The sequence below is a fragment of the Aythya fuligula genome, chromosome 4 (genome assembly GCF_009819795.1).
Source record: "Aythya fuligula isolate bAytFul2 chromosome 4, bAytFul2.pri, whole genome shotgun sequence".
Lineage (NCBI taxonomy): Eukaryota > Metazoa > Chordata > Aves > Anseriformes > Anatidae > Aythya > Aythya fuligula.
The window spans coordinates 76,548,355-76,575,785 of NC_045562.1; the positions used below are offsets into that span (position 1 = coordinate 76,548,355).

The 27,431-nt window shown below is 64.5% G+C and overlaps 3 protein-coding genes across 8 annotated transcripts in view; all 3 read right to left on the reverse strand.

Moving 5' to 3' along the window:
- DCTN1 (dynactin subunit 1) overlaps positions 1 to 10,406 on the reverse strand; it is a 56,245-nt gene extending 45,839 nt beyond the window's left edge. For 5 of the 6 annotated variants that reach the window (XM_032186198.1, XM_032186197.1, XM_032186196.1 and 2 more), the window contains exon 1: positions 6,145 to 6,391. In XM_032186198.1, coding sequence (XP_032042089.1) covers positions 6,145 to 6,177 — 33 coding nt within the window. In that variant the 5' untranslated portion in view covers positions 6,178 to 6,391. Of the gene's footprint in view, positions 1 to 6,144; positions 6,392 to 10,276 lie in introns of those variants that run through there. The other variant, XM_032186199.1, reaches the window with a different exon arrangement.
- Positions 10,407 to 16,410: 6,004 nt separating this feature from the next.
- LOC116488947 (retinol dehydrogenase 12-like) lies at positions 16,411 to 18,987 on the reverse strand. The gene is made up of 6 exons (XM_032186951.1): positions 18,831 to 18,987; positions 17,685 to 17,924; positions 17,507 to 17,596; positions 17,250 to 17,438; positions 16,713 to 16,819; positions 16,411 to 16,605 (listed from the first exon to the last, which is right to left on the reverse strand). Exons 1-6 carry the CDS (start codon positions 18,985 to 18,987, stop codon positions 16,411 to 16,413), a joined length of 978 nt encoding a protein of 325 aa, XP_032042842.1.
- Positions 18,988 to 24,574: 5,587 nt separating this feature from the next.
- Positions 24,575 to 26,541, reverse strand: C4H2orf81 (chromosome 4 C2orf81 homolog). The gene is made up of 3 exons (XM_032186952.1): positions 26,317 to 26,541; positions 25,943 to 26,152; positions 24,575 to 25,483 (listed from the first exon to the last, which is right to left on the reverse strand). Exons 1-3 carry the CDS (start codon positions 26,539 to 26,541, stop codon positions 24,575 to 24,577), a joined length of 1,344 nt encoding a protein of 447 aa, XP_032042843.1.
- Positions 26,542 to 27,431: the final 890 nt, after the last annotated feature.

Consider the following 27,431-nt stretch of genomic DNA (forward strand, 5'->3'; position numbering starts at 1 on the left):
GGCAGGAGGCCATCACTTCACCTCTGCTGCAGCACGCCTGGTCTTGGGGGCATTTGGTGGGCACCTGGGGGGCATCTGGTGGGCACCTGGGGGGCGTTCTGCACGGCACCAGCACCAGGGCCGAGGCAGGGCTCAGTCTTTGTTGTTTTCCCTCCCCAGGGTGCAACCAAAGCAAAAAGCACGACCTTGAAGCAGGCGGATGCAGCACGGCTCCATAACACAGCAGCCCCCCCGGAGCGGCCGGGCCCAGGTGCCCTGGTGCAGGGGGGGCTCGGGGAGCACGGTCGGGGCTGGGCGCAGCCGTGCTGCTGCTGCTGCTCCTCCTCGGCCCTGCACGAACTCTCCAGGGAAGAAAATCTGGGACTTTGCAGGGAACAAGACTTTTTTCTTTTCTGATCCAAAAGCTCTTCAGGGCCCGTCTTACCAATTATGCAGCAAACATGCATATGGGGAAAAAAAATAGAAAAGAAAAAAAGCGGCAGCACATCTTTGTTCTCTGCCAGTGCCTCTCTAGAGACCCCCACTAGGGCTCGGCAGCACGGCCGGACGAGAGGATCGCCTCGCCAGCCCCAAAGCCCTGCCACATCTCACTCGCAGCATGCTCAGCATGGATTTTATGCCACCGTGACGCCTTTCGGTGCCAACGAGGAGCAAGTGGCTGTGCGACATAAAACCTCTGCCCTGCACCAAGCTGTCCCGAGGCTGCCGCTACAACCAGCTACTGCAGCAGCGAGGTGCTACCGGCAGGCCTTGCCAAAAAGGAACAATGGGAAAAAAAAAACAAACCACTCGGGCACATCAGCGCCTGGCAAGCTGGGTACACCATCCTGGCACTGGGAAGCCCCCGCTTTGCTGTCAAGCAAGTGGAAAAATCCAAAGGCAGGCAGAAGGCTCCAGGACGTGCCGTTTTCCTGGCTCTGAGCAGAGACGCAGCGCAGGGCTGCTCGTAGCTGTATGAACGGGCAGACCACAATAATTCACGTCACCAGAGCAAAACACAAGATTATGCGAACCCATTGTAAATCTCTTGAGTACCCTGAAAAAAAAAAAAAAAAAACCTGCCAATTTAGGTAGCGTTCCCGTGTTAAGGGTCGTTTTAAGCGAGTTCTGGCATTTTCCAGAACTCAGTAGGGACGGCAGGGCTTTGTATTTCCTCGCCGTGCAGGTAAAGCACCCGAAGCTCCCTTCAGAACTGGCAGGAGGTGACTGGTTGCTGGCACATCACCGCGTCCCTGTCCTGGAGCACCAGGAGCTCACCCAGGGCAGCCGGCCCATAAACCCAAGGAAGATCAGCCCTGGGCATCCGCTCCCCTCCGTAACGCTCACCCTCCTCAGCAGCAGAGCGCCGAACCCTGCCCAGCTCCAGCACACACTGGGACAGGCTCCCTGGTGCCCTAGGGCCGGGTCGGGCGCTGTGCCCGGCAGCCAGGCCGGGAGCAGCCCCCCCAGCTGCAGGTACCGACCCCTCCAGTGACCTCCCCCAGCTCCCCACACCCAGCCGGGGGCTCAGGGCACCTGCAAAGTGCTGCCAGATGAGGACAGGAGAGTGGCTGCCTGCGCTTGGTGGCACGTCCCCGGCACAGGAGGACACGGCCCCCGAGGGCGCAGGACCCCAGCAGGAGCCTCCTGCACGCCGGCAGCCCCCACCCCGCGGGGACAGCCCCCACAGCAGCACCTACAGGGTCCTGCCTTCATCTGCCCCCCGACTCCCCACCACCTGCACGGACACAGGCCGGCCCCACGGCTTACACCTCACTCATTAGGCGTTCTAATTAACGCAGCAGCCCGTTAGGAACACGCAGCATGCGTCACCTCCAGGAAGCACCGAGCTGCTAACGTCTCCTCACGGCTGTGATCTCACCGGTGCTGACAGAGAGAAGTTAATGAAATTCACCCTGGCACAAGTAGGTATGCGTTTTTTTCAGCCCCAAATTTAAAATTTAATAACTTCTTCATTCTGTCAACTCAGCTTTCTTTTTAAGCAGCAGGTCAGAGGCTCGCTGGCCTCCCAGTGTCCCTGTGCTGCGCCCTCCCTCCCAGGCAGGTCGGGAACGCAGCAGAGCATCCCGTCAGCTCCCCGGCTGTGCTGAAGCCCGAGCCCGGTGCTGCCTGGCCCCACGGCCTCCCCTCGGCTCACACACGGCACAAACCACACCTCAAAGGCCCAGGGGCTCCTCCGCTGCGATCTGTGGGGCTCTGGAAGATGATTTCTAGCGATACAAAACCCATCCTGACCAGAACAGCACCAACAGGACTGATCGAAGAGGAAGATCCCTGAGCTGCGGGTGCTTTCAGAGCAGGACTTCCCAACGCACGGAGCACCCAAGAACCCTTTTTATAGGTGTATCGGTACGAGTACAAGCCAAGGACTGGCACACAGAGGCTTAAAGTCACTGCCTGGCACCAAGCTCTGCCTCGGATGGGGCTCCAGAGGGCAGGGGCAGCCCAGGGGCACAGTGACCGATGGCCCCCAGCTCACGTGGGGCTGAACCGTGGTGCAGGAGCCGTGGTTGTAAATCCTCCCACTGCCAGATCGATGCCACGATGGAAGAGCTTTTTGTGACTGTGGCCTTCCAGAGGGTCTGAGCTGAGGCAGCTCCAGTGGTGTGAGAAGGGCAGACTCGAGGTGGCTGGGAGAGAGCCGCGTTCCTCCAGCACCTTCAGGAGCTCGCGAGCGCTGCGCTCCTCCACCTGCTGGTGCCCCCGAGGGCTGCCCCAGCGCCTCCCTGGCAGCAAAGGACACACAGACATGGTGCCTGGGGACGTGGCTTAGGGGAGATTTGGCAGCGTGAGGTTCACGGTTCACGGACCTGCCCATCTCAGGGTGTTTTCCAGCCTAAATGGCTGGGATCCCATTCCCAGGAGCCGTGCAGAAGGGGAGCCCCAGCACCGCACAGCCGCCCCCAGGGTGCTCAGCACCCACTCAAGCAGGGCTGAAGGCAGAGGCTGAGCCCACGGAGCACAGCGTGGCCACAGCAACGTGCAGAGGGAGCGCCCGGACCCTTGATGCCCAGACCCTCGCCCCAGAGGATTTGATCCGTGGGATCCCCCCGGGGCTCGAGGAGCTTCACTCACCCCACTGCGTGCCGAAACTCAGGCCGAGGGGCATCACGTTGCCTCCGCTCCGAAGCGCCTCCCACACTCAGATGGTCCCTTGGATGTGAGTGCTGCCACATCTGCCACCAGCCTCAGCCTCTTCCCAAAGGCAACACCAAGACACAGCCCCGGCGAGCACAGGGAGCTCCAGGGCCGTGCTGCTGCTGTGCAGCTCAGCCTGGCGCTGCTACCTGGCCAATTCAGCGCATGTCCATTTGTGTCCATTTGGTAACCAGCAGTGATTTTAATGGAAGTGTTCTCCAAATCTTAACGTTCAGGAAAGATGGCAGGGCACAGAAAAAGCCCCCTAACATATTCAAGCTCTTAGGACTGCTCTCTAACTTTTCTTCAGCTTTCACAGCTGACTCAAAGTAAGCCAGGGGAACAAGGTGCAGTGCTCCAACACAAGGGTCAGTGCACGCCGTTCACCATGGCCTGAAGCTGAGCAGGCCACAGCACACAGCCCAGGTATCTCCCCAAAATCCAGAGAGTGCACGGCTCAAGTAGTGCACAACAGCTTTGCTCTGGGGGCTGACTGCCTCGCCAGACCTGAGCCTGGTGTTCCCGGAGGGATTAAAGCCAGTGCCATTATTGCAATTTCAGATTTAAAAAGGGAAGAACCCATGTGGGCTGCAAACACCACCTTGCCCCATCGGCCTCCCCACAGGGATGGCCGCTTGCTCAGAGCCTGATGGGGAAGGGCAGAGCCTGGCTGGGGAGCCCGTGGGGGTCTGCCCTGTACCTCCTGGTGGCAGACGTGCCCCCAGCCATCCACGGGGTGAGCGGGGGGGTGAGGAACACCACGAAGCTGGGGGACGGTCACCTGGGTGCCACACTGCACAAAAGGGCAGCTGGAGACCCAGCCCAGAGCTTCCTTGGGTTCTTCAGTGCAGGTTCCCCCCTGAGCTCCTCCTGAAGGACGCGGGCAGAGCTCTCCAGGCTGGTGCTGAGGCTCTGGCAGCAGTGTGAGCACCTCAACCTCAGCCCCAGGTGCCCAGAGCCCCCACGCCGGCCTCTCCAGCAGCCCCTCCAGTGCTTCAGGTACCTGAGCTTTGGAGCATCGTGCTGCCGATGGGCGAGTAAAGCTGCGGGGGACCTTGGGGCTGGAGGAGCTGCAGCAGACACACACGAGGGCAGAGAGAAGCGGCTCACACCCCGACAGGCTCCCTGGGGGCCCTGAGGGAGGCTGTTTAAGCACCAGCACAGTTCAGGACAGCTCATGCCCATCACTCCCATGCAGCAGTGGCCAAAAGGGTGAACGAGCCACTAAATTAAATTAAAACAGAAACCAGCGGCCAAGCAATGAGCTGCAGGCACGGGCTGGGGGGCAATCGGGCAGTGGGGGCGCAGCCACAGGGCACCCTGCCCCCAGCCACCCGCCGACTGCCACCGCCCCAGCTGCCCACGCACAATTCCCTCCGTTGTTTAACGATACTGATGATTAGCCACTGAAAAATCTCTGTAATTTCAAGTGACTTAACTTGGGATTCGAACGCGATTGGGGTCACTGCCGTGCTTCATCCGAACGTGACAGCTCCAGCACCCGGCTGCACCGCAGGGGACAGCCCAGGGAGCATCCACGGCGTTCCTTCCCGAAGCCAGGCTGGGGGGGGGGGACACCTCCCTGCACGCAGACACGGCTCGCTGAGCCTCAAAGTGTCACTCAGCGCAGATCAAAAGTTTCAGGCAAAGCAGGAACACAGCGACTGCCTCCGAAAGCTCCCGTGATGGGATTCACAACCACAGGTTCCAGCGCTTCCAGCCCCAAATCCAAGAGGTGCCCCGAGGCAGCTGGAACACGGGAGGACCCGCTGGTACCTGCAGCGTTGGGTGCTGCTGTGCCACCCGGCACGGCGGGGGGACTGCAGGGCTGGTGGTGGGGAGGCAGAGCCCTCACCGGTGAGGGGTGGGGGGCTGCGGGATGCCCCGCAGGGTGCCCGGCTGCTGCTTCCCCCATGGGGCACCCACCGCAGTCGTGCTGGACCTCGCCAATTCAGGGCTCGGAAGCCAGAGGTCAGAGGCAAAGGGCGTCACGAACACGATGGCACCGGGTGTGTGTGGAAGGGACCCCCAAAACCCTCACACAGCCCACCAAGTGGCAGCAGGACAGCCGTCACCCAGCCCACCCAGCAGGGCTGGCTCAGCTTCGGTCGTGCAGGACCCACTCACAGCTCAAACACCCCCGGCACCACCCGCAGCCAGGGCAGGCAGTGGCTGTCCGGCCCGGCTGCAGCTCGGCGCAGTCACAGCACAGAACTGCCGGCACCCAGCCCGAAATTCCACCTCTGGGACCCGCTCCCCGCACCAAAACGGGGACGCTGAGCAAACGCAGAGCCCCGGGGCCGAGCAGTTGGAGGTGACAAGCCCGAGGACATCCCACCCCCAGCCCACAGCCACCACAAAGGCTCCCGGCCCCTGCGCAGGGTGGGTGAAGCAGTCCCCAGCCCCGTGCTGTGACCGGCATCCCTCGGCCCTCTGCATGGGGCTGCGGGGACCAGGACGTGGCACAGGGTGACAAAGGGGAGCTCAGCAGCAAGGCCTCGCGGCGAGGCCGCTGCCCGGCTGGAGTCGTGCTGCCCACCCCCAGCCCAGGGGTCACTGCAATACGGGGAAACCTGGAAATGATTTCTGACACTGGGAGGGCCGGTGTCAGTCCACGCAGCCTGGAAAATAAGCAGACGGGGAGAAAAAGCCCACGGTGGGGAAAGGGAAACAAACCGGAATCTTTGTGCTGAAAAGCCCCAGAAAGATTCTGTCAGCAGCAGCGGCTCGGCTGACGCCTCGCTGCATTATCCGCGACAATTACCAGCACAGAAAGCCTCATTTAAATCAGAAGGACGCAGCCACCACCATCGCTCAGACAAATCCATCCACCCACCGCGCAGCTGAGCGGATACTGCTGGGGATGAAGGGAAACACAGCCCCGATTCCAGCACAAAACCAGCCGCAGCTCCACTGCAACAGCCAGCATCACGGCGTCACGGCGCAGAACAATGTCTCACGGCACAGCCAGGAGTTGGTAAATAAGTTTCCCTCCCCCCAACTTACCCGGCCGTACGTGTGTCTCTTGCTCTGGGCCATGCTGCCGCCGGCTTTTCTCTTTATTTGCAGGGTTTATTATTTCCCGCACCGCTCTCAGTTCATGGCTCGCAGCGGCTCAGCGGAGGCTTTTCCCGTTTCAGCTGATCTCATCGTCCCCGCGCCCCCCCCGGCGCCGCGCTGCGGGCTCACAGGGCGCGGGGAGAGGGCCCTTTTGGGGCGGAGGATGCTCGGATGGGGGCCATGCGGAAATCCAGCCCAGCTGATGGAGACGAGACTGCGCCACTGCGCTCCGGGGCTGTCACCGCGCCGCGCGCTGGGTCCTAACGCTGCCCGGCTGCGGCGGGTGGGCACCGTGTGGGGATGCTCGGGGAAGGCCCCGGCGGGCACTGGGAGGCACCGGGGGCAGCCCCGCACCCCCCGGGCTCCCGCTGCCACCCTCGCCCCGGCTGCCCTCGCCCCAGGCCCTCTGATGCTGCCCTGGGGATGCAGCGGGTGCAACGGCCCCGAGCCACGTCCCGGCCAGCGCCCAGCGGGGCTGCAGCAGCCAAAGGGTTAATCCCGGGCCATCCCGGATCAATACTTGCTGTCGGCTTGATCAGGACAGATGCCTAATTAAAGTCATCAGCCCCCCCCTTCCGATGCAGCACTAATTGCTGCCCTGATGGGGCGGAGGGGGGGGCAGGCAGGGTGCCCCCAAACGGCTCCCAGCAGCGCGGTTAAAGCCCGCTCAGCACCCGGGGGCTGCAGCGACCAGGCTGGGGACGGGGCTCTGCAGAGCCCGGATCCAGGATCCAGCCCAACGTCTGCTCCTCAGATCCCTCGGCTCCTGCGTGGCCCCACCGGGCGAGTGACACGGCCACCGGGCTGGGCACCGGGCCCGCATCAGCCACGGGATGGACTCAGCCCGGTGAGGGCAGCGTGCCGGGGCCGGGGGCTGCCGCAGCGCCCACCGGGCTCCAGGGGTGGGTTGGCAGCACCCCAGCACCCAGCAGTACTCATCCCCCAAAGCCGAGGCCACGCTGCCCATTGGACAGGCACGAGGCTTTCAGCAAGCCCCAGCCCTGCTCCCGTGGAAGGCTGGCAGGAAAGGGAACATAAAAGCTGCCAATTGCTTCCTGACGTCTCTACAAGAATGTGAACATCCGTCTCCATCATTTTTCCTCTTCTCTGGGCTGTTTTAAAGTATATACAGATATCCAGCCCCAAAATTATTGAGAAAGTTACAAAAAAGCAAGACTGTCCTCCCATTCCCCTCTGTTCTGTCAGCTCCAGGACAGATCAAGGGCATCAGATGCAAAACCTGCATGGTTTGTTCAAAACCCAAGTGAAACACTACCAAAGTTGGTCAAACACAACAATAGGATGAAAAACAAAACCAGCACCAGCTCGGCCAGCCCACGTGCACGGCGTGGCCACACTAGGGCAGCCCAACACATGCCCTATGAGCGGGTTGGGTTGTTGGGGCTGTTGGGCCCTAAGGACCCCACAAACACCCTCTGTCCGCTCTGCTTACTGGGGGAGGGAGGCTGCAAAGCAACACCCAGGAGCACTCCCACGTGCTGCCTGCTCCCGTGCAGCCGCCTCATCCTGCTCACGTCACGCTCTCCAGCTGCTCAAAACCCAGCCGACATTTTGGGGGCAGATCACAAAACCCTGCACACCGCGATCAGTGACACTGGGTGGTGTGGGGTCAGTGCTGGCAGCCCCGGGGATCTTTGGGGTTCTCCTGAGGTGTGAACAGAGTCATGGGTCAGAGAAATCCCCTGGGGAAAGCCGCCCTCCTCTCAGCCTTCCCTCGTTCCTGTGCAGGGATTTTGTATGCATCCAGGCTGCCTGCTCCGTCCCCTCTAATAAATACTGCAGCAGGTTTATTCCCTTACAGGAACTCCAGCGAGTGCCTTTAACCAGAGGTGGAACCAGCTCGGGGAGGCTCCAGCAGCACCCTGCAGGAGCTGCGAGGCTGTGCTGGAGGACGTGCTGTGGTGCTCTCCTTCCTCCTGGGAGCCCTGGGCCTCCGGGGCTGGGGCAGAGCCAAAGCAGCAGCAGCAGAACGAGGAGCACGGCCAGCACCGGGGGCACCGGGCACAAACCCCTGCAGGGCACGAACCCCACACGGTGCCAGCGCTGTGTGTGCTGGGTGACAGCAGCAAGATGAGGACGAGGACAGGGATGAGAAGCGGGGAGTGACAGCAGAACCTCAGGGGGACTTTAGGAAGCTCAGCCCAGGAACAGCAGGGCGCTCTGCTCCCCCTCAGACCACGCAGCCCCTGCCAGCAGCACAGATCCCAGGAAGGCTCCCCTCCCACACGGCCAGCAGGGCTTTCCTTCCCTTTCTAGGGAACGCCACAAATGCCACACGGCCAATGCCCCCTCCCCTGTCCCTAAGTTCCCTCCACGAAGCCGGAGGTGCCAGCAGCTCCCAGGAGGCACAGACACCGAACTGTTCCCGTCTGCCTCGGGGCGAGCTGTAGCTGTGCTGCAAAGCCAAACACCCGTACACAAAGCTGGGAACATCTGCTGTGTGAAACAGGCCCACGACGAGCCCCAAGGACAGTAAGACAAAAGCAATGTTAAGCTTCCCCAGCGCATACAAAAGCTGCAAAATAACTGATAAAAAAGGGGAAGAAGCCTCAGTTTGGGGTCACTTGCAGCTAAATCACACCTCCCAGTGGGAGGCTCTCAGCCTGCAGCAGGGGGGTGGAATTGGAGGATCTCTCAGGTCCCTTCCAACCCAAACCATTCTGCGATTCTGTGAGACCAAAACACCAGCAGGAGTTACCTGCCCCAGCACGGGCGGCTCAGCACCCAAAGCACGCTGCCCCCCACGACCCCAGCACCGCGGCTGGAACCTGCCTCCGTTTTCTGCAGGACCCTGAGGGGGCCAGGACGCCGGGAAGCGGCTGTGGCTGCCAGGAGATGCTCCCCCAGGGTCCCTGGGAGGCTCCCCACAGAAAAAGGAGCCCACGCAGCTACTGAAATAGGTCAGGAACGAGAGCACAGCACCTGGAGCACACAGAGCACCTGCTGCTGGAAGGGAGCCCGAGGGACGGCAGAGCCCAGCCACCCCGCAACCGACCCCGAGCTGGAGCCCAGGGGCAGCGCGGCCACGTGGCTCCCGGCAGAGTGTGCCCAGGCTGCAGGACACCAGCTCGGTCTGCACGGCTCCTGCACCCGGGCTCGAAGCACAAACAAAGAGCACGGGCCTCTGGCAATGGGTTTGAGGTACCCACATGCTGGGCGTTGTGCCTGGCAGCGCAGGAGGGGTTCCTGAGGCACCACACAGCACTGCCCTCACTGCCCGTTCACTGCTTCAATGTCAGGGAAAGCCAAACCTCAACCAGAAGGCAAGAAGCCGATGTTCAGCAGCACTTTTATTAGTTAATGAAACTGCATCGCGTGGAAACACATCACTGCTGTGATTAAAGCACTCTGAGGCAGGCTGAAGCAAGGAATGCAAAAAACACCCCCGAGAGGCGGCTGCCTGCTGGTTGCTGCAGCCCAGGGCCTGCTCCATGTCCCAGCAAACAACTCTTCCCCTCCCACCCCAAACTCAAACACGGGCACTTTCGAACGATCTGCCCTTTCCATCAAATAAAACAACCAAAACCGATCACCCCCGGCGCTTCCGGAGGCTGCCACAGCTGTCGGGAGTGCAGCAGCCCGGCCCCACAGGGGCACACCCCAATTCCTGACTCACTTTAAGTTCTGGAAAGCCCCAGCGTGTGAATTCCTTCCACGAGCTTGGTTCCACAAACCCCAGGCGTGTCACCTAACAGAGGCATTTCCAAACGCCAAGGGATGCCCGAGGAGCAGGCAGTGAACCCCGAGCAGCACGGCTGCCCCGCCATCGGGGCTGGGGCTCGCAGCCCCCCGATTCCAGGGGGCACCCTCACCCCTGCCACCCGCTCCCTGCTGTGCTGGGGGAGCCTCAGGCCCAGCCCTCACCCCGGCAGACGCCCAGCGCTGGTTCCTTCACCAGCACCACCAGCAGGCAGCCCGTGTGCCCCATCACACCCATCGGGGGGCTGGCAGCAGGGAACGGGGTGCCCTGGAGCACCGAGGCCAGGCAGGCACCAGCAGCCCGGGCAGCAGGGCAGGGTGTGGGGTCACAGCCCTGTTTTGGGGCGCTAACACAAACCTCAGAGTGAGAGCTGACCGGGAGCTGGCTCACGGATCCGACTCAGGAGGCGCTGATTGGCACGGGAGGCTGAACTAGCACATGGGGCATCATGCACGCATCAGGGTCCGCCACGGCAACCTTCCTTCGCCTGCAAAAGAGTGGAAATGTCACCAACCCTGCACGCTGCCCCCTCCCCGTCCCCTGGGGCCAGGCCCCGCTGCAGGACGCCCCCAGCCAGACCTTCCCGAGCCCCGGGAGCCGCCCCCGCTGTGGTTCCTACCCCACTGACATCGGGACAGGAACCAGCCCAGAGCAGCTGCAGCACCAAGAGCACAGCTGCCTTGGGCAAACCCCGCAGGAAGCCCACGAGCCTTCAGAAAACTCCTCGCTACTTATCTAGGAAGAGCGAAATTGCATCTTGCTGTGTTTGTATTTATACACACACACACACAAAGCGGCTTCAGCACAGCTTCCTGACTCCTAAGTGTCTGAGTCTGCCAGCAATCTTCTGCTGAGAAGAGAAATCCTACAAATGGCACGTCAGGCTTCAATCTTCACTGTGTCAGTACAAACCCAGACCAACCCTGCTGGGCTCAGGACTCCCTAAAGAACCAGAGGCCACCGGGGTTCCTTCTGCTCCTGGGTTCCTTCTGCTCCTCCCGTGGGCACGCAGAGGATGTGAGATCTCGCTCTGCCCACTGCCTGCTCCGCTCTCAGCTACAAACCCAGCGCTGCCCAGCAGTGAGCAGCACGGGGGAGGCAGATTCCTGCCCCCAAACTGACACAACAGCCAGAGCACATCCCAGTGCCAGCTCCTGGCCCAGCACAGCCGCACCTCCCTCCCCCAGTAGCCATGGGTGCAAGCCCAGTACCAGAGGAAGTCTGCGGGGCTGGTAAACACCTCACCAGGGCCCTCATCTGCGAGGACATCCAGCAGTGAGCCCATCGCACTGCCCCGTGAACCCTCTGTGCTTCCCAGGGCCCTGCAGCCCACACCCTAACTCAGACTTTGGGGACATTGTTCACCCCGTCCCTGGGCACCTGCAGTGCAGGGAGGTCCTGAGCCTGCTGCAGACCGCAGCCACGTGCCTGCCAGCCAACAGCACATCCACCCGGCAGGGTTTTGGGGCGTTTTGCCCATCCCAACACGAGCTGACAGATGCAGGTGAGCCGCATGGCACTGCTGGGGCAAAATCCAGCCCTGCCTGTGCGCAGAGCCCCAGGGCAGGGGAGGCAGCTGCTGCCTGGCACAGCCCTGTGCCATGCCATGCCGTGCCGTGCCATGGGGCCGTGGGGCAGCCCAGCCTGGTGGCAGCGAGATCCAGCCCCAGGCACTAGGACCCCGCGGGCGGTGAGCGCGGCGAGCCTGCGCCCTGCACAACTGCAGCATTTCCCGAGCCAGCGGCAGCGCCGCAACAAAGCCGGGTGAGGAGCTGGAAGCTGACAGCGCTCCGCGTCCCCCACAGCCCGGACCCTGCGGCTTTCTCCCAGCTGAAGCCGAGCCTCCAGCACCACAGCCAGCACCGCAGCGCAGCGCAGGATGCCGCAGCCCCACCACGTCGCCCTGCTCGCAGGGGCAGGTCAGTGCCAGCCGCCCGCTGCCCGCAGCTCCCAGGGGTTCTGCTCGCCCCAGGAGCTGCCGCAGCCGCCCTTGCTCTGCCTCCCTGCTGCAGGGCTGGGAGCTGCCGCAGCCGGGTATTGCTCCTGCTCCCTCCGGGACATTTTGGCCGAAGTGCTGGGACAGCTGCCGGCACGTTTCAGCACCCACAGAGCCGCCTTCATGAGCCTTTCGGAGCAATTAGCCCTAAATGAGGATATGCCCAAACTTCTCTGCCTGGCTGCACTGCGGAGCTCCTGACCAAGCAGCCCCGGTTTCTCCCAGCACCGTGTAACCGCAGCTGCCCCGTGCCCAGGGCAGCTCCCGCACCCCACGCACGGAGCGGCGCTGCCCCGGCCCTGGGCACGGCGCCTCCCGGAGCCACCCGGCCACAGAGCCGGCACCGCGCTCCTCGGCCCTCGTTACGCCGGCGGGATGACCCTGCCCAGCTCCCTCCGTGCCGTTTTGTGACCGTTTGGGATTTTTTTAAGCGCCCAAACCCGGCCCTGCGGGCTCCTCGGGAACGGGAGCAGAGCCCGGCCCCGCGGCCATGCAGCTCCCGCCGGCCCTGCTGGGACCTTGGGGCTCGGCGGGGAGCGGCTCGGCCCTGCCCCCGGGACGGCCCCTGCCCCCCGGAGCCAACGGAGCCCCCGGTCCGCTCCGAGCAGCAACGACGCAGAGAGAACCGGAGAACCGGGATAACCGGATAACTGAATAACCGGATAACCAAACAACCAGATAACCGGATAGCTAAACAACCGGATAACCGGGATAACCGAATAACCGGGATAACCGAATAACCGGGATAACCAGATAACCGCATAACCGGGTATCCCAGCTCGCTGCTCCCCAGCCGGCCCCGCCTTTACCGCCGCAGGGAGCCCCCGCCCCGCCCAGGAACCGAGGAGGAGAACGGACGGGACCGGGACCAGGACGTGACCAGGACGGGACCGGGCCCCGGCCGAGGCCGCACGGGACGCCCGGGCGAAGGCTCCGGGACACGGAACCCGCGCGGTGCCCGCCCCCGGGACCGGCCCGGGGAGGGCCCCGAGGGCCCGGGCCCGGCGGAGCGCTCCCGGGGGAACACGGCCCGCGCAGCGCCCCAGGTACGGGGGGCTCCGGGGGGTCCCGGGGGGTGCCCATAGCGGCCGCGCCGCCTCCCAAGGCCCGGCCCGGCCCCGCCGCCCCCTGCCGCCGGCGGAGGGCCCGGCACGGCCCGGACCCCGCGCGGGGGGGCTGGGGGGGGCTGGGGGGCTCCTCCCCGGGGCTCCTCCCCCCGCCCCCGCCCGCCCGGGGGTCCCGGGGCCGCCCCTCCCCCCGCCCGGTACCTGCCGCCGCCGCCGCGCCGCGCCCCGCGCCCGCCCTCGGCCGCCGCCGGCCCCGCCCGGCCGCCAGGCCCCCGCGAGGCCCCCCCCCGGGGCTGCCCGGCACCACGCCGCTCCGCAGGGCCTGAGGCCGGCAGCGCAGCGGGCCGGTAGGCGTGGAGCGGGGCAGCCCGGCGGGGAGGGAAGGGCGGAAGGGGCCTGAGGCCGCGCGCAGGCGCGGTGCGCGGGGTGAAGCCGGCCGGGCGCCGTGGCGGGGGCGGGCACCGGGCAGGGCCGGGCCGGGCGGGGCAGGGCGCGGCCGGGGGGCGGGGCCGGGAGGGAGCCGGAAGCGGGACGGGACGGGACGGGACCGGGAGCACCGCCGGTAAGTGCCGGGGGTGGGGGCGGCCCAGGCCGGTCCCCCGTTCCCCCCCCAGCCCCGGGCTGAGCCCCGCCGCGGCCCGGCCCGGTCCCGGTCCCAGTCCCGGTCCCGGTGGCAGGAGCGGGGCCACTCGGCCCCGGGGGGCGGCCCCGGCCCGGCCCAGCCGCACCCGCCCGGTGCCCGGTGCTGGGCTGTGCCCGGTGCCAGCCCTCGGTGCCCGCTCGGTGCCAGCCCGGCAGCAGCCGTTAACGGCCGGCGGGACGGGCACCGGGGGCGAGCAGCACGGGCAGGGGGCGGCGGGGAGCCCGGGGCACCCCTGGGTCGCCGCTCGGGATCTCCGCCTGTCCCAGCGCCGCCGGGGCTCCTGCTCGCGGTGGGGTTTGTCCCGGGCAGCAGCTTCCTCAAACAGCCCCGCGGAAATAGCTGAAACCCACCCAAAATCAGCTCCGGCCCCCCCCGAGCCCTGGTGCCCGGGGGCAGCCCCTGACCCCCTGCTCCCCCCCCCCCCCAGCACCAGATGCCCCGGAGGAAGCCGGTGCCGGCGCTGGGCAGCCTCTGCCTGCAGAGCCTGGCGCAGCACATGCAGAGCGTGTGGGTGAAGGACTACAGCGACAACTACCTGGACGAGTACCAGTTCCGATACGTCATGGGGCCCTTCAACGACCTGGGTGAGCCGCGGTGGGGGGCGAGGGGGAGGGAGGGCGAGCGGGGCCGGGGTCCCGCTCCCTGACCCCCCCCCCTCGATGTCCCCCCGCAGCCGGCAGCCTGGTGCAGGACCTCATCCGGCTGCTGGGCGAGAGCCGGCGCCTGACGCGAGCCGCGCTCCACCTGCTGCTGGTGCCGCACCTCCAGGAGCTGAGCCTGCGCCCCTGCCCCAGCCTCGTCAGCAACGCCATCGGCCAGCTCGTCACCGTGCGCTGCAAGGTGAGCGGCGGGACCAAGGGTGATCACCCATCGAGGGGCCGGGGCTGACCCGTGGGGCTGGGGGCTGGGGCTCAGCACAGGGGCTGGCAGCCGGGGTGCCCCGGTCCCCTGCTGGCGTCTGGGGGCGAGGGGCTCTGGGTCTCTCTGTCCTGGCCCTGCCTGGCCTCCCTGCCCCAGATCTCCCGCAGCCAATGCTGTGGGGCTGATGCTGCCCTGGCTGAGGCTGGGTGCGAGACCACCCGCCCCGCTGGGGACATGGGCTGGACGCCACAGCCCCCGTGAGGCAACCGGGGTGGCTGCCCGGTAATAGGGAGCAGGGTGTGGGGTCCCCCCGAGCCCCGTGCCCTGCTGAGGAGGCTCCGTGTGTCGGCGGCAGAGCCTGAGCGCCCTGGACCTGCACGGCTGCAGCCGGCTGTCGGCGGACGTGCTGGTGGACCTGGTGGAGGAGCTGCCGCTGCTGAGCCGCCTGGGGCTGGCGGAGACTCAGGCCAACGTCCAGGTGCTCTCGGCCGTGGGCTCCTGCTGCCGGCGCCTGCGGGAGCTGGACGTGTCCCACTGCAAGAAGGTGTCGCCCCGCGCCCTGCGGCACCTGGCCTACGACCCGCTGGAGCGAGCCCTCTGCTGCCCCGTGCTCCGCGTCCTCCTGGCCCGCGGCCTCGAGCCGGCGGGGGACGGCGGCATGGTGGCGGCGCTGGCCTTCCTGCTGCTGGCCCTGCCGCGCCTGGAGGTCCTGGCGCACGGCGCCGTGCCGGACGCGCTCTGCCTCCTGCACGCGCAGCAGCTGGGCGGCGGGGGGGACGCCGACGGCTTCCCCTCGCTGCAGGAGCTGTTGGCGCGGCGGCAGAACGGCTCCCGGCTCACCCTGCCGCTGCGGCGCCTGGAGGAGGTGGAGGAGCCCGTCCTCGCCACCGCCTGCGCCCTGTGCCCCGAGGCCGAGGAGGCCAGCGTGTGGCTGGGGGACGGCGCGGCGGCCGGCTGGGACGCGCTGCGATGGGGCCGCCTGGCGCGGCTCAGCCTGTCCTGCGCGGGGCCGCGGGGCCGGGCGCTGGGCGAGGTGCTGCCGCTGGCACGCAGCCTGGGCCCGCAGCTGCAGAGCCTCGCCCTGCACGGCTTCTGCTACGAGGACGAGCTGTCGCTGGGCGCCCTGCTCTGCAGCTGCCCCAACCTGCAGGCCTTCAGCACCGAGCTGCAGGCCCCGCCGGGCGCCCGCCCCGAGGAGGAGCCCCCCGACGAGGAGCCGTCCCGCTGGGACACCGACCTGCTGCCCCACGCCTTCCCCCGGCTGCAGCGCTTCTCCCTGTCCCTGGACAGCAGCGCCAGCCCTTTGCCGGTCCCGCACGGGCTGGTGCTGCGTGCCACGCTGGCCTCGCTGCTGTGCCACTCGCCGCGCCTGCAGAGCCTCTCCCTGCTCAGCATCCCCTTATCACTGGACTCGGTGTTCGAAACGGTGCTGGCGGCCCCGGGGCCGCCCCTGCTGGAGCTGCAGGAGCTCTCGCTGGTCGGGAGCCAGGTGTCCAGCCAGACTGTGCAGCTGCTGCTGGCCTCCGACGGCCGCCTGTGCCGCCTGGACCTGTCCCACTGCCGCGACATCTACCGCCGGGACTACGACGGCTTCCTGCAGGCGGTGCGCAAGCAGCGGCTGGACCTGGACATCACCTGGGAGTAGGCGCCCAGCCCGGAGAGCGGGTCTGGCCGTACAGAGGTCTTTAATAAAGGAGTTGCACTGCGAGCGCTGCGACTGCCCGTGGCTGCTGATGACGCCTCTGCCCCGTCCCAGCGCAGCTGCGCTCCCCGTACCCCGCTGGGGAAGGGGCTGGGGGGGCTCAGCCGTGCGTTGTGGTGGTGGCACCGCAGGAGCTGGGGAAGCGCCCCGCACCCCGGCACTGGCTGCAGCTCGGGGGATGCCAGGCGGCTCGGCAGCCCAGCCCCCCCCAGCAGCACCAGTTCAGTGCTGGGGGCCTGCTGGCAGCCCCGTCAGCCGCTCCGACTCCTCCCAGAGCTTGCGAGCCAGGCCGGCATCGCGGGTGGCTGCGGAGGGGAGCACAAGCCTGCAGTCGCTGTCAAAGTACTTGCCCGTGATGCCCGAGACCTCCTCCGAGATGGCGCAGTACAGGGTGCTGACGGCGCCCTGCTCCGCCGACTGCCGGGGGAGGGACGGGTGAGGAGGGGGCCCTGCTGCCCCTGTCCAGCCCGGTGACCCCCAGCCGTGGGGCAGCTCCCGCTCAGCCCCCCGGTGCCTGCGCTCACCTTGATGAAGGGGCGGATGAGGAAGAAGAGGGTGCGCAGCGGCCAGCTGAAGCGCCGCATGATTCCGGTGCTCACCACGCCGGGGTTCACGCTGTTGGTGGTCACCCCTGCCCGGCGGCACCATCAGCACCCGCTCCGCAGGCACTGGGCAGCCGGCACCGTGCCCAAGCAGGGACTGGAGCGCGGGCAGAGGTGGTGGGATGGCCCTGGGAAAGAGGGGCCAAGCCCCTGCACCCCCCAGGGCAGAAGGAAGGGCCCTGTCCCTGAGCCCAGCTCTCCCACCCATGGGGCATGCGGGGGTCCCGGGGTGTTTCTGAGAGGGCTGAGCCCCTTCAGCCCCCTGTGCAGCTCCTGGGGCTCAGCACAGCAGCGCGGTGCAGTGGGGACGGGCGGGTGGCCCTGAGGTGCAGCCACCCCAGGGAGCCTGAGGCCAAGCAGGGCACAGAACGGCACGGAATGGCACGGCACGGAATGGCACAGCAGGGCATGGCACAGCAGGGCATGGCACAGCAGGGCATGGCACGGCACGGCACCCACCTGTGCCCTGCAGGCGCTGGGCCAGCTCGGCCGTGAACAGGACGTTCATCAGCTTGGTGCTGTTGTAGATGGGGTCGTAGCCGCCGGGCTGTGCCTGCCCGGTGAGGTAGCGGACGTCGGCGGTGCCCACGGCGTGGCGGAAGGACGAGACGTTGACGATGCGGGCGGGTGCCGAGGCCTTCAGCAGGTCTGCGGGGTGCAGGGGGTGAGCGGGGCAGCCCCCAGCCACCCCCAGCCCCGGCAGCCCCCGCACTCACCCAGCAGCAGGTTGGTGAGCAGGAAGGGGCCCAGGTAGTTGGTGGTGAAGGTCTGCTCCAGCCCCTCCGCCGTGATGCTCAAGGGCAGCCCTGCAGGAGGTGCGGGGAGCCGTGGGGCTGCCGGCCAGGCAGGCGTCACCCCCACGGGCAGGACGGGGAGCAGGGCCCCGGTGCGTACCGGTGAGGCCGGCGTTGTTCACCAGCACGTCCAGCCGCGTCTCCTCCCGCAGGACGGCCTGGGCAAAGGCACGCACGGAGGCCAGCGAGCTGGTGTCCAGCAGGCGCAGCAGCACCGCGGGGTTGCCCGTGGCCGCGCGGATCTCCTCCACCGCCGCCTGGCCCCGCTCCCGGCTCCGGCACGCCAGGATGGTGCGGGCGTTCCTGCGGGCCAGCTCCAGGGCCACGCACTTGCCGATCCCTGCAGGACACGGAGTGGGCACGGGGCTGGTCCCCACCCGAGCCCTGTGGTGAAGGGAGCCCCCAGGGTCCGTGCCCACCGCCCCCAGGGCCCGTGCCAGGCAGCTCGGGCACTGCCAGGAGCCCGGTGCCGAACCATGGGCACCACAGCCCCAGAGCAGGAGGCATCACTGCGGGGCCGAAATGGGGCCGGCAGCCCCGGGGCACAGGCAGTGCAGTGCAGGGGGGCTGAGAGGGATGGGGATGGGGATGGGGATGGGGATGGGGATGGGGATGGGGATGGGGCAGGATGGGGCAGGAAGGAGCCAGGGGTGGCAGATCGCTGCAGCTCGGTCAGGACTCGCCTGGAGCACGCAGCACAGACGTGGTCACCAAGCCCACGCGTGGCCCTGTGGCAGCCCCGTGCCATGCAGAGGGGGCCGGGTGGGAGCAGCTTCGAGGCGAGGCAGTGCCGGGGGCGGCTGGCAGCGTGGGGGCCCGCTGGGACAGGCGGCACCGGGATGGCCTTGGGTGTCAGTCATTAACCCAGCGGGGACAGAGTCCAGGCTCAGGGGCTTCCCAGAGCCTGGCAAGGGAGAGCAGCTCCCGGGCAGAGGATGCCGGCGGGCAGCAGGTCCCCAAGCACGTGGCCGGTGGTGAGCATGGGGCAGGGCACGGAGGCACAGGGGGCACAACCTGCACACCCTGGGGACCGGCTGCCAGCCTCTCCTGGGGCCATTTGTGCCTCCAGAGCAAGGCTGGCAGCTGGAGAGGGGGGTCCTGTGGCAGCCAAGCCCCGTGGCCATGCGGGGTCCCACAGCCCTGCGCCCCTGTCCTGCATCTCCCCGGCCCCCCGCGTGGCATCCTGATGTCCTGCGTCCCCACACCCCAGGCTCTGCAGCTCCCCACGCCCCCAGCACCATCTCACCGCTGTTGGCTCCAGTGACAATGACCGTCTTGCCCGTCAGGTCGGTGGGGCACTTGCGTGGGTCCCAGCCTTGTCTCCTCCTGGCCCAGAGCAGCAGCCCCAGGACCAGCGCCAGCACGGCCCAGCCCGGGTGGCTGCAGGCGCTCGGCAGCTCCATGGCTGGGGACAGGGGCTGGCTCAGGGAAGGAGTGTGTCCGGGGCACCGAGATCTGCACGGGGGACAGAGTCCAGCTGAGGACCTTCGTTCAGCCCCGCAGCCCTGGCACACGCCGTGGTGCCCCCTGCCTCCCAAGCCAGGACAGCCAGCAGGGACCTGGGGCTCACTCCAGGGAGAGGCAGAAGGGGCAGGAGGCCAGGCTGGGCACGCTGTGTCCCGCACGGCTCCCGGGGCTGCTCGCCCACGTCTCTGGGAGCCCCTCTGGGAGCCCCGGGGGCAGCTGAGCCCCGAGGGCTGGCTGGGTCGGGACAGCGCCGAGGTCCCCATCCCACCAGGCAGGGACAGGCTCAGCCAGCAGCCAGGGTGTGCTGGGGCCGTGCTGGAGGGGCTCCCCCGATGCGTGGAAAAGACTCCACAACCACAGGGTCTAAGGTGGGGACACTGCATTGCGCTGCACCGGGCGCACTGGGAATAGCTTCCCTCAAAAAGTGCACGCCTGCCCGGTCATCTCTCACAACTGTATACATGAATACTCTTACGTATTACATGACTCTAATACATATTTCTTAATTTCCCCGAAAAGGCAGACCTCTTCCAAGTACTCATTTCCCTACTCCCCGCCCTTAGCTCTTCCCGGTTGCGCCTGCACAATGCAGCTTGGTGGTCGTGGGCAGGGGTCTTTCAGGATGAAGGCAGCGAGGAAGAGGAGGTTAAACTTTTTACCTTTCAGGATTTTACCTTTTGTTGGACAGTATTTAGGCCTTTTTTACTTATCTTTGCCTTTGTGGTGGTTTTACCATGCTAGGCAGCTAAACACCACACCCGCTCTCTCACTCCCTCTCCTTAGATGAGGAGGGGAAGAAGTAAAGTAAAGAACAACTCACAGGTTGAGATAAGGATAATTTAATTAAAGGAAAAAAATAATAATTATTATTATTATTATTAAGGAAATATTATTATTAACTAAACAATTTAACTAACGGGAAAAACAAGGGAAAGGGGGAAAGGGAGGGGGAAAGGAAAAAAAAGAAAAAATAACAACAAACAAAACAACTAAAGGCTACATGGAAGCACAGAGGAAAGAAATTACTCTCTACTTCCCACAAAGGAGCGATGATTGACCACGTCCTTGAAGCAGGGCCTCAACGCACGGAGCCGGTGTTCGGAAGAGGACCGACGTTTTCCCAAGGAGCGCCCACCCCTCCCCTCTTCTTCCTGTTCCCACCTTTTATCGCTGAGCGTGACATCATTTGGTGTGGAATATCCCTTTGGTTGCTTTAGGTCAGCTGCCCTGGGGATGTTCCTTTTCTCACTTTTTTGCCCACCCCCTAGGAGGGTCAGGGAGCCCCGATGCTGTGCCAGCACTGCTCCGCAGCAGACCCAACCCTGGTGTGATCCCACTGCTGTTCTCGTGCCAGCTGCAAGGCGCAGCGCTGCGTGCACTGCTGCAGGGAACGGTAACATCCCAGCCAGACCCAGTACAGCCTTGTGTCCTGCCAACAAGTTGTTCATTCTTCCCTAATAAGTTGTTCGTTCTTCCCTCATCCTTTGGCCTTGAGCCGTATCTTCTTTTTACCTCTGCTTGTCATAAGGTTCTCATCCACATCCCTATAATTAGGATATTTTTAGGTTCACATCCCTGATAATTAGGATATTTTAACATATATGTAGCTAAATACTAATTCAGAAAAGTTTTAGCATCTTCCCCATCTCAATTCCCCCCCTTTCTTCCAAATTAAGTAAATTCTTTTACCTAGTACTTAAAGTACTAAGTACTTTACTTAGTACCCTAAATCGGTTCCTACTCTTTGGAATTGATCGATATACGTACAGCAACTCTGATTTATTACAGTGCACACTCCCCCTTCCTTCTCTGCTAATAAATCTAATGCCATTCAATTTTGTAAAAACCACCTTACTGAGGGACGAGATTTCTACCTGTAGTGCTTTTATCGCATCTGTGGTAGAATTCTCTACCCGTTCTAATTCGGCTGAAATATTTACTATTGCCTTTTCCAAATCGCTCACTCCTACGCTAGGAATTAACCATCTAATAAAACTATGGTATCCCATGGGCCTTTCTACCAAAGGATTTCTTTCTGTTCCTCCCCTTGGTTCATTACAACCAGTGGAGGATCTGCTAGGGTAGATTCCCCAGGTCCCCGTCAATCTCCTTTCACATGAGCCACCCCTCTCCTCTGCTTCTCTCTCCCTACCCCTCTACGTTCCTGTCTCTCCGGACATTCACCCTTCCAGTGCCCAAACCTTTTGCACAGCACACATTGATCCTTTCCCAGCCGAGGTGGTCCCCACCTGGGTTTCCTTTCTCCCTTGACAACTGCCACTATTCTCTTCTGCCCTTGCTCACAATCCGCCCTATTACTAAACACCCTCCACGCTTCATCCAATAGCACTTCCAAATTCCTGCTCTCTGTGGTGTGCAGCTTCTGGAGCTTGCGCCTGGTATCTCCTGTTGACTGTCCCAAAAACAAAGATACTGGCTGTTGTATACAACAATAGCTGTTGCATTCCTACCTCCGGCCCGGGATCCAGCGGTGTGTTACGGCGGGTTACATCCCTCAGGAGATCCAGGAACTCAGATGGTGACTCGGAGGGTCCTTGCTTAATTGCACACAGAGCTGACCAGTTTATGGTCTTGGGAATGGCCCCCTCCATTCCCTTCAAAATCCACCCCTGATAGGCCTGGAACCTCTCCATATGGGCCGACCTATTTGGGTCCCACTTTGGATCTTGAAGGGGGAGGTACTCCTGAACATCCCCTCCTGCAGCCTTATAATGTTCCTCAGCCAAATCTGCTGCAGTTTTCAGAATCAGCTGTTTCTCTGTTTCCGTCATATACTCCAATAACAGCTGAATATCATTCCAGTCAGGGTTGTATTGTCTCATAATAAACTGGGAATGTTTCATTACCCCTATCAGATCATTCTGGTACTCTTTGGCAACCCTCTTCCAAGCCTCTAAATCCGTGGTAGAGAAAGGTTCCCCGATCAGCATTGTTCCACCGTCAGGTCCTACTGCCTCTCGGAGTGGTGCCTGTAAAATAGACTTGTTCCTGGCACGGGAGGATACAGGAGGAGTCACAGTCTCATCTGAGTCATCACCCTGTTCTTGTCGTGGGGAGGCTTAAACACATCTATCAGGTCTTGTTCTGGTCCCCGATGAATTTTACTTATCTCAGTACACCTCTGCCCGATGCTGCACGCTGAACAGCACCGCCTCAATTTGCCTTTAAGTCCCTTATTGTTTCCTCCCTCGAGGGCTAACACCACGGGGTCCTGTGGAGGCACAGTTCCACAGTCCCTCTGCCACCCCGCGTGATTTCGGAGAGTGAAAACCATGTCTGCATGTGCAGCCTCATCCCATTTACTTTCTCTTCTCAGTAACAACATCAGCTGTAATATAGTGTTATAATTAATAGCTCCATTGAGGGGCCACTTCTCTCCATCCTCTGATTTATAAAGTGGCCACCACTAATTACAGTATTTGATGAGAGTTCTTTTACTCTCTGTCCCCCCTCGACCCACTGTATCCCTCCAATGTGTAAGTATACATCCTAAGGGGCTTTTCTGTGAGATTTCTTTGCTTTGGCCTTGTCCCGTTCCAATCTATAGCAGTTAACGTTCCACCGTCCTCTCAGGAGCTGCTTACTGGTTTATCCCAATTCCCTCCAAAATCCACAATATATGCAAACCGAATCAGGCCACCGTAAATCAACTGCCTGTAGACGATTGCACCAAGGACAGCTGAGCCTGAAGGACCGATAACACGCCAGAGCAAATGTAGTTCCCTTTGGCATACACCCCAATGGCAGTTCCTATATGACACTATATTCACATATCTTTACAGATGTTTGAAAGAATACTTTAACAAATGCCCGGGCCTTTACAAAGACAACATACAATTATTATTCCAATTAGAATGATTCCCCCAGCAGCTGCAAACACTGTGCCAGTTACCATTAAAGCTCGCCTACCCTCCTCCCGTCTCTTCCACAATCTTTTAGGAGGTTCCTTGTGGTTCCTGGAACCAGGGAACAATGGCTTCTACCCCAACCCCGTTTGGCCGCTCTACCGGCCACCTTCCAGGACGCCCTCGGGGTTCATGTCACGCGCTAGACATCTCTATGCAGCTTATCGACCTCCCCGGCCAATTGGCTTTATATATATACCTTTATTAAGGCATACCGTTTGTCCGCAGCCACAGGATCTTCCTCTATCCCCGCAGTGAGCAGCTGGGAGAGGAGCTCCTCTGAGAGAGAAAAGGCTCGGGGTGCACCTAGGAGGTCCGCTCCACAGTCGATCCCTCAGCCAAACAGAGCCCTCCTGCCTGGCTCGCCAAACTGACACACAGAAAAGACTCCACAACCACAGGGTTGTAAAGTAGGTATACTTTATTAATAGGTACACTTCGTTAGTAGGTACACTTCATTAGTAGGTATACTTCATTAGTAGGTATACTTTATTGCAGTGCACTAGACGCACTTTTTGAGGGAAGCTATTCCCAATGCGCCCAGCAGTTTGGGGACACCGGCACCGCTCTTCTCCTTGGCATGCTCCTGGCCATCCCCTTCTGGTCGTTCCACCGGCAGCAGCACCGGCAGTACTCCCTGGGGAACGCTTCCAGCTCCCCCGGGCACAGGCAACTCGAAGCATCTGGTGCTGGATGAGCATCACCGGCCCAGCTCTGCCACTGCTCCCTGGACACGCCGGGCATTTCCCCGGTGCCGATCCCCGTCCCCAGCTGAGCCACCCCTGAGTATCAGCAGACCGGCACAGCCCAGAAATGGTTCTTTTTAGCAAAACTGGGGCACTTGTGCAGCCAGAGAGCTGTCAGAGCCAGCCCTGTGGTGGCTCGGTCCCCCAGCCGAGCTGAAAAGCAGCATGCTGGCATGATAAATGATTGCTGCCGAGTGCTGCTTCCCAGGTGCTACGGGAGCACCTCGAGTTTATTTGCTTTGTTTCCCAGAGCTTGTGAAGAGCCCAACCTCACCACGCGCTGCATCCATCAGTGGCACTCAGCCCACAGGACGAGCCCGCACCCCCAGCATGCGGCGCAGCACCTGAGCTCCGGCAGGGCGAGGGGGCTGGTGGGCACGGGGCTGGTGGGCACGGGGCTGGCAGCAGGCGGGGAGCTGTTGGAGCCCGTTCCCCAGCCCGTGCCCACAGCTCTGCCCTCCCAGCCCGGGGCTGCCCGGTGCATGAGGCCGGGGAGCAGCAGGGGTGCGGGCACCCAGCCTGGCACAAGGCTGTGCTTCGTGCCCGGGGTGAGGGCACACACAGTGCATCAGGACACCGGGAGCCCCCGGTGCCAGACCCGGCAGCTGCTGGGAAATGCCCAGGAGAGGAGGGGAGGGAGCGGCGTTGGAGGCACTGGGTTAGGAGGTGGCTGCCAGCAGCAGCCCCGGGTCACACAGAGCCTACAGAGGGGAGCAGGGGGTCGGCACCCGCAGTGCCCACGGCTCTGTGCAGGACATGCCAGGATGGGAATGGGGCTGGCCCCGAGCAGAGAGGTCCCCACACACCAAACACTGACCCACAGCCTGGGAGGTGTCAGATGGGTGCTGCATTCAACGTGGGCCATAGCCGGTGACCTGGCTCACAGCAATGGTGGGGAAGGGCACAGCGGGGCGCAGGGGCCTCAGGTCCCGCCTGGCCTCCCCCATCTCCTCCTCCTCCTCCTCCTCGTGGTGTGCAGGGAGGCAGAGCCCATGCCTCTCGCCTTCTCCACGCCTGATGGTGACGCCGGGGGCCAGCCGGACGGCACCCAGCAAGGAGCCCAGCTCTGGGGGCTGGGGGCTGCTGGGCTGCCGGGCCCCCGGGGCGGGTGGCAGGAGCTGTGCCCCCCCCGCAGCTGCCAGCCCCAGGGGGGGCAGCGAGCTGCCCGGCCCCTTGCGCCGCACGGAGGGGCTCCGAGGCTCCCGGCTGTGCCGGCGGGCGGCCGGGGGACACGGCTGCCACTTGGCCTCCTCGCCCGGGTCCAGCACCTCCACCTGGGGCCGGATCCAGCGCCTGGTAGGGGCCAGCTGGGAGGTTCCCAGTGTGGTGCCGGGCTTACCACACGCCCTCGCCTTGCTGCGCGGGGGCCTCCCCGTCTGGATCTTCACCAGGGGTCTGCAGGAGAGAGGCAGCAGCAGCCCGTCCACGCTGACCTTCGCCGAGGTGCCAGCCTCCCTCTGTGCCAGGGGCTCCGGGCTCTTGAGGCCAGGCGAGGGCTTGGGCTTGGGCTGGTGCTGGGGCTGGCGGTGGGGCCGTGCCGCGGCAGGGTGGACTGGGGCTGGCTGTGGGGCTGGCTGTGGGGCTGGTCGTGGGGCTGGTCGTGGCGCTGGGCTGCGGGAGCTGCTGGATCTTCCCCTGGGTGGCTGGGGAGCGGTGAGCGCCCCGTCCTGCAGCAGAGGCGTGTGGGAAGGTGCTGGCACGCTGCGGGGTGCCGAGGAGGCGCACTCGGCCTCGGACAGGACGGTGTCGGTGCTGGAGACCTGGCCAGGACACGGGGGCAGCGCTGGGGCAGGGCACCCCCCCTGCACAGCAGCACAGCCCCAGCCACAGCCCCCACATGCGGCACCTGCCCAGGAAGGGCAAAGCTGGGGGCGCTTTGGGGGTGCTCAGCCTGGGCTGGCTCCGAGGGCTGCCCCCATGTCGGGGGGGGCTGCTCGGGCTGCACCAGGGCTGCTGCAGGCACTGGCCCCTCGTCACCCACACAGCCCTGTGGCATCACGCAGAGGATGCGGGGATGGGAACTGTTCCAACTCCCAAACGATGCCCTGAGCAGCTGCAGCAAGCACCCAGACCCCTCCTGCCCCTCACCCCGATGTGGCCATGGCTGTGAGGACCCCCGGGCTCAGCCCCAGCCAGCCGAGCTCCCCCCCAGACCCCACACACAGGAGGAAGGAAAACCCAGGGTGTGCGGGGCGCAGGAGGGGCCGGGGGGCTGTCACCTCTCTGTCCCCCAGGCGCGGGGACGGGTGCTCCTGCAGGACGGGAACCGAGCCCTGAGCCCAGGCGTCGATGGCGCAGGGTTCGGGCTCCTCGTCCTCCTGCCAGGCGCCACCTTCCAGCTCCGCGTCCCCCTCGTCCCGCGCCTGGAAGCGCCACTCGGCCACCTGCAGCACGGCGTCCCTCGCCTGGCTCACGGTGAAGGGCACGCGCTGCGAGCACAGGACCCGCCTCGGTGCCCGGTGCGGTGGCAAAGGGCAGCCGGGAGCGGGGCTCGCACGGGGACGCCTGGCAGCCCCCGGCCCCGCGGCCACCGGGCGAGGGGCCCACGGGGACGGTGGCCGCGGCGTCCCGCAGGCGGTGCAGGGCTGCCCACCTGCCGAGCCAGGTAGACGTGGAAGCACTCCTCCAGCACACGGCCCAGCAGCTCCTCCAGGGCGTCCCCCACGTCCCCGTCCCCTTCCTCAGCCGCCAGCAGCGCCAGCCACTGCGCCTCGCTCAGGCGCCCCGGGACGATGTCCGTGGGGACGGCGGCGGCCGTGGAGGGCCGGGACTTGTCCCCGCGCAGCCTGGAGGCGGCCGCACGCTCGCGGGAGGCCATGCTCTGCACCGACACACCGCCGGCATTGTGGCCGTGCTGCCCGTGGCGCCCAGGAGGAGCCCAGCAGGCCTGGGGGCTCCCCGCTGCCGCCCGGCACCCCCTGGGCTGGCACCCCCGCACCCACCACACTCCCCAGTATCCCCCAGCACATCCCAGTGCCCCCAGCACATCCCAGTGCCCCTAGCTCCTCCCGGTGCCTCCAGTGCATTCCAGTATCCCCAGCACTCCCCAGTGCCATCCAGCTCCTCCCAGTGCCCCTGGCACATCCCAGTGCCCCCCCCTACATCCCGGTGCCCCCCAGCCCCTCCTGGTGCCCCCAGCACATCCCAGTGCCCCAGTCTATCCCAGTGCCTCCCAGTTCCTCCCAGTGCCCCTAGCTCCTCCCAGTATACCTCCGCATATCCCAGTGCCCCCAGCACATCCCAGTGCTTCCCAGTTCCTCCCAGTGCCCCCAGCACATCCCAGTGCCCCTAGCTCCTCCTGGTGTCCCCAGTGCATCCCAGTGCCTCCCAGCACTCCCCAGTATCCCCCAGCACATCCCAGTGCCCCCAGTGCCCCCAACCCCTCCCAGTGCCTCCCAGTTCCTCCCAGTGCCCCCAGCCCCCCCCAGTTCCCCGCCCCTCCCGGTGCCCCCATCCCACCCCACCCCCCCCAGCGCACACCCACCCCACGTTCCCCTCCCCCCCATCCCGCGCCCCCCACCCGTGCCCACGGAGCCCCCCGGGACCCCCCCGTCCTCCCCCGCCCCCCCCCCACCCCTCTCCGAGGCGTCGCGGTCTCCATGGCGACGCGGCCCCGCCCCGCGGCGCGGCGGTGACGCCTCCCCGCGCGTGACGTCATCACGCGGCGCCGCCGTCTCCGTCTCCATGGCTGCGGCGGCGCGGGGCTGA